At 43.1% G+C, this 5,617-nt stretch overlaps 1 protein-coding gene across 2 annotated transcripts in view; it reads right to left on the bottom strand.

Moving 5' to 3' along the window:
- The window catches only part of KLHL23 (kelch like family member 23), a 23,430-nt gene extending 18,024 nt beyond the window's left edge, over positions 1-5,406 (bottom strand). The window contains exon 1 of one of the 2 annotated variants that reach the window (XM_007452626.1): positions 5,373-5,406. In XM_007452626.1, coding sequence (XP_007452688.1) covers positions 5,373-5,406 — 34 coding nt within the window. Of the gene's footprint in view, positions 1-126; positions 330-5,372 lie in introns of those variants that run through there. The other variant, XM_007452627.1, reaches the window with a different exon arrangement.
- Positions 5,407-5,617: the final 211 nt, after the last annotated feature.

Raw genomic sequence — 5,617 nt, 5'->3', positions numbered from 1 at the left:
GCCCCGCGCCCGCCCCGGCCCGCCGCCCGGGCGGCCATTGTCTCCGCGCCTGTGCCGCGGGCTGGCCTCGCTCCCCCGCGCCCGGCCCCGCTAGCTCCCCGCCGGCTGGCCTTGCCCCGCACTCACCTCCCGCGGCGGCTCCGGGTCGCGCTGCGGGCCCGTGGGCTAGCGGCGAGCGGGGGCGGGGGCGCCTCCGGACCCTCTGACCATCTTTGGAAGAGGCGCGGCGGAGGCTGCCTGCTAGTGCAGCTCCAGCCCACAAGCGGCTCCTATTTTGGTGCCCCGGCTGCTCCCCGCCTCCAGCCGAACGGCCCCCCACGCGCCTGGGGCGCGGGACAGCTCGCGGGAACTCCGTCTGGCTGGGCCGCGCTGCGGGCAGGGGCGGGGTGGGCGCGCGGGTGCGTGGCTGCGGCCCCACCCCGGCGGGCTCCCAGGCAGCAGGTGGGACGGCTTCCCCGAGGAGACCGCCCGCGCTGCTAGCTTCTGCCCTTCTCCCGGGACCTGTCCCCCATCCCCACCCCACACACAGACACTGCCGAGCGTTTTCTCTCTAGACAAACGCTCTTAAGTCCTGAATTAGGACCATATATAGGGGCTGGGGGGCCCCCTTTTCCCTCTTTCAGTAGCTCTCCCCAGCCCAGGCCCTAATGATGGAGTGGAATTGGGGGTCGGGGTTGGAGAGAATGCAGCAAACTTAAAGGTCTGGGGTTCAGGTTGCCTTCAAAATGCTAGAAGTAGTTGCCGCTTTCCCACGAACTCCATCCCGCCCCCAGCAGAGCATTCTGGAGGAGTGCTGGGGAAGCCCCTGGGCCTGATGTGTACACTGTGGGTTAACTTGGAGCTTTGAGAAAAACTGAGAGCAGCCAGGGCCAAGGATTCAGGTTACAGTATTTAGAACAGAGTAGCTGGAAGGAGCAGCCTCCAGCCTTTCTTCCTGGTGGCAGCCAGTCCAATCAAGACGTACATATGCTATACCACAAAGTTCATGTTCTTGTTCCTACAAAAGGCAATATCAAATATTTTCATTTCCATTCATTCATATGCAAGATTTTATTGAGTGCCTAGGCACTGGTAATAGCGTGGTGAAAGATGGTCCACAGCTCGCGCGGAGTTTATAGTCTAGCCAGCTTAAGGGAGGAAGGAGACCAGGATGAAAGGAACACCAGAGGCCCAGTGTGTTTCTCAGAATATGGTCTGAGAGACAATATACAAACAGACAATGGCCAGACTGTATATGACAAAAGAACTCTGAACCGCATAATAAGTCCAGGAAGCCAAACCACAACTTCTGCAGCAATTGGACCAGAACAGTAAGGAGGTGGTCAATGACTGCCAACTTCCCTATTTTTACCCCTACTTTCAACTTGGGGCCAGTCAGAGAAAGCCAAATATGCTCCCCATACCAATCACATAAAATACTCTGATTCTAGTAGCTGGATTCCAGCTTTCCCAGGCCAACAACCTCCAACGTATACCTGAGACCTTCCCCTTTTTTCCACTTTTATAAAGCTTTCCCGCTCTCCTATCTGCCTTTGAGCTTCTATCAAAGGCAAATGATGGTCCTGAGTCTCTTGCTATAGCAAGATCTGAATAAATGGCCTCCGTTCTCATTTGGGTGATTTTATTTTAATTCCACATGTCAGACCAACTCAACTGAATTATGTGGGATACTAGAATCTGCATTCTAGTCAAGGGCATCAGGTGATTCTTTCGCACAATTAGAAGAACATACTGTTGGGGACTTCCCTGGTGGTCCAGTGGGTAAGATGCCACGCTCCCAATGCAGGGGGGTGGGGTTTGATGCTTGGTTGGGAAACTAGATCCTGCATGCATGCCACAACGAAGATCCTGGAGTGCCACAACTAAGACCCGGTGCAGCCTAAATAAATACATATATATATATTTTTAAAAAAAAACAAGAAGAAGAGTGTATGTTGGACCCAAAATGGAAGAAAAATGAAAGGTTTACTATCTGAACATCTGGTAAACAGTTTAGTAGAGAAGAAAAGTATATGAGATTTTGTTTCAGGGTTAAGATTCTTCTCTGCCACTTATCTATCATGTAGCTTAACTAAACTTCTCTGATCCTGAGTTTCCTGACTTGTAAAACAGAAAATATCAGTACTTTCTCAACTAACATAAGGATATTGGAAAGATAAAATTATGACAGTGAAAGCACTTAGGATGTGGTATATAAATGTTAGCTATTATAATGAAAGGATATTTACACTTAATTCTCCATTACAACCTCAGTTTGGAAATTAATATCTTATTAACATTTCTTCAAAAATCATGAACTTTGTAGTTAACTGTAATTACAGACACTTTGTCCTTCATGGACAGTGATGTTATTGTTGGTGTTGTCATTCAAGGACACAATTGCGATTGATTGAAGATGGGGCATTCTTCCCATGGTTGTCATTGAAGTGTGGCAATGGCTGTTTGTGGCTATGGTGCCAAGTTTGATGTGTAGTAAATATAGGCTCTACCTAACTCAGAGGAGGGGCTTCTAGAATCATAACAGCATGTAATAAATGATTCTCGAATAACAGAATTCACTATATTGTCATTTGTTCTGTTATTTCAGATTGCTGCAGAGCCCAATTCATACTTTTGCTTCCATTGCCTGATGTTCCCTGGTTGTGAATTATTGCTTAAAAGTGTATATGGGCTATACGTCAATTATATCTCAAAAAAAAAGACTCCAAAAAGTGCATATCAGTATGTATTAGACTGCTTCAACCTGCCAAGAGAAGGTCCTGAAGGGTATGGGCAGGAGCAGTTCCTCTTTACCACATGCTTTATCAAAAAGACCACTGCAAATGCTAATAGATTCGATGCACTCAGAAACATGTAATTAGCATTCATAAGTTAAATAAATTAATGACACTGTTCAAGAAAACAAGTGTGCCATCTGTGAATCCAAGTCTTAGGAAAATAAAGAGCCACCGTGGAGATGAGACATAAAGACTCTTGGCAGATACTGAGCTTGGCATGGAGTTGGAGTCCTTCTGACATCATACTGAGCTTTTCAAAAGACTTGGTTTCTAAAAATAACAATTTTATTTGTTGTTTTTACCTTATTAATACATCTTTCCACTAAGTATTGCTATGTCATTAAATGTTCGGTACGCTAATTGTGATAATCATTATCAATATATGTAAATGTGCCAGTATATACAGAAAATTTTGTGTACTTCATTTAACGTACTGGATAGAACAAGTTGGTGTTAAGTAAAAAAAAAATAGGTATAATTTATAAGGCCACCACATACAGCTGTGTAAGTTGTGCACTGCATAATTCCAGCTCATTCCATCCAAGTAGAGTGCCATGTGAACACTGTCTCAGGAGTTGCACAGTATACAACCAGCACAGGTAGGTATATGTGGCTGCCTTGGAGTTGCTATGTCTTGGCAAAGCCTTTTTGGTATGCTTCCAGGAAAATAAAACATTCCGATGACTGGGTAACAAGTGCTTTCACAAGTCAGAATGTTTCCAATTCCTTGTTTTCATCAAAAGTTAAAGAGCATTTTTGACAAATAACTTGGAAAGAATCCACAAAATGAATGGCACTGCTATAATAAAATTCCTCTCATTCCCATCTAGTTGTCTATGTGAACACATTTTCTCAGGGATTATATCTATAGAAATGAAAAACAGGAATATTACTGATCCTAAACTCTGTCTCATACCAGCAGAAAACAATACTCAGCCAAAGATATATGGTCTCAATGAAAGGAAAATAGCCCAATTCATCAGACTGAGATAATTTTTGATAAATTTTTACTTTTGATTTAAACTATTTATGTTGTTTGGTCAGTTATAGTAATAATTGTAATGTTAATCAGCTCAGAATTTTTTTACTACTTAAGAATCAAGGACGTAAAACAGTTAAAATTCTAATTTGTGTACATTTTTGTTGCAGAGAAGCTTAAGAGGTGACAAATAAAAGATTTTCAAGTATAAAAATACATGGACAATCCTTTCTTTGAATGTTTCCAATATGCATGAATTTCAGTTACCACCATTTTGTTAAATAACACTAATCCTTCAAACAGAGTTCAGATTTCAGTTACTATGGTATATGAACTGTGAATAATTGCATGAAATAGAAATTTTGCCCTCTAGCTCTTCAGCCCACAAATCACTACATAAATAACAGATGAGCATCAAGGTCGGTGACCCATGATGTCTCTTCTTTCAAAGTCCTTGGTGATTGGTCACTGTGAATCTGTTACTCAGTTCACATTCAGACAACAAAGCTTGTGGTTGTCTTACCTCCTGTCTTCCAGTGATAAATCTACATAGTATTTTACAAAAATAGATGACTGAGAGAGGGCATTGGCCAACAAAAATGAAAATGTAGCAAAGAATTAAAAGTGATAATGCCAAAAGTGGAATTTGAGTTGAACAGAATGAAGTTCTAGAAGAAGTAGATGAGCATGGGAATGTTGACAGTGCCACCAGTGAAGAGACTCTAGATCTGCAACCAGCTGACTTTGGTGCAGGTGAACTTTATGACTTAAAGAGGACAGTGGTTGTTGACAAAGTGGATAATGGTGCCCTGGAAGAAGTAATACTGGTAAAAAAATTTCATTTTAAAAGAACTCTTGGAGGACTTCCCTGGTGGCGCAGCGGTTAAGAATCCGCCTGCCAATGCAGGGGACACGGGTTTGAGCCCTGGTCAGGGAACATCCCACATGCCGTGGAGCACCTAAGCCCATGCGCCACAACTACTGAGTCTGCACTCCAGAGCCCGCGATCCACAACTACTGAAGCCCGCGCGCCTAGAGCCTGTGCTCCGCAACGAGAGGAGCCACCACAATGAAGCCCTCGCACTGCAACGAAGAGTAGCCTCCGTTCACCGCAGCTAGAGAAAGCCCGCATGCAGCAGTAAAGACCCAATGCAGCCAAAAATAAATAAATAAATAAATAAACAAATTTATTTATTTATTTTAAAAAATGCAAAGGATAAAATGTTGGAAGCTGATCCAAACTTAGAAGTATGACAATTCACTAAGTCATAGAAAGATGATCACTCTGTATTGTAAGTTACAGGACAAAAAGAAGACAGTGAAAACTGTTTACTCCTAATAAGTATTTTACAGAAAAATAAAATACTTTCATTTCCAATGTTTCTAATTGCAGTGTACTAAGTAAATATTGGTCTTACTGTTTTTCATTTTCCTATACATTTATAACTGGCAGTAAGACAGTTTTTAATGTTCTGACGAAAAATTTAAAGGTCACAGGATAATCACAATTGTTCCTACTGATTTTTTTTTTTTTTTTTGCCGTACGCGGGCCTCTTGGCTTACTGCAAGATTTCTCTGTGTCAGTCTCTCCCCGTTCCTCCCAAGCTGTACAATACCTTTCATCCTCCCCAAACAGCATTTTCTTGACATCACTTCCCTTTACTTGCTCCTAAGAGGTACCTGGAAGAAATTCAAATTCCATTGATTAGCTTTCAAACCCATCCATAAATTGGCCAAATCCTACGTACAAAGCTTGATTCCACTACTCCCCAGTTTAAACCCTTAACTTCATCAGGCCAGCCACATCATCACTATCTCAATAATACGCTATGCTCACCCCCACCTTGGCTCACATTATTCC

This window comes from Lipotes vexillifer, unplaced genomic scaffold (assembly GCF_000442215.2).
Source record: "Lipotes vexillifer unplaced genomic scaffold, Lipotes_vexillifer_v1.1 scaffold454, whole genome shotgun sequence".
NCBI classification, from domain to species: Eukaryota; Metazoa; Chordata; class Mammalia; order Artiodactyla; family Lipotidae; genus Lipotes; species Lipotes vexillifer.
This window is presented reverse-complemented; position numbering and strand designations above follow the sequence as displayed.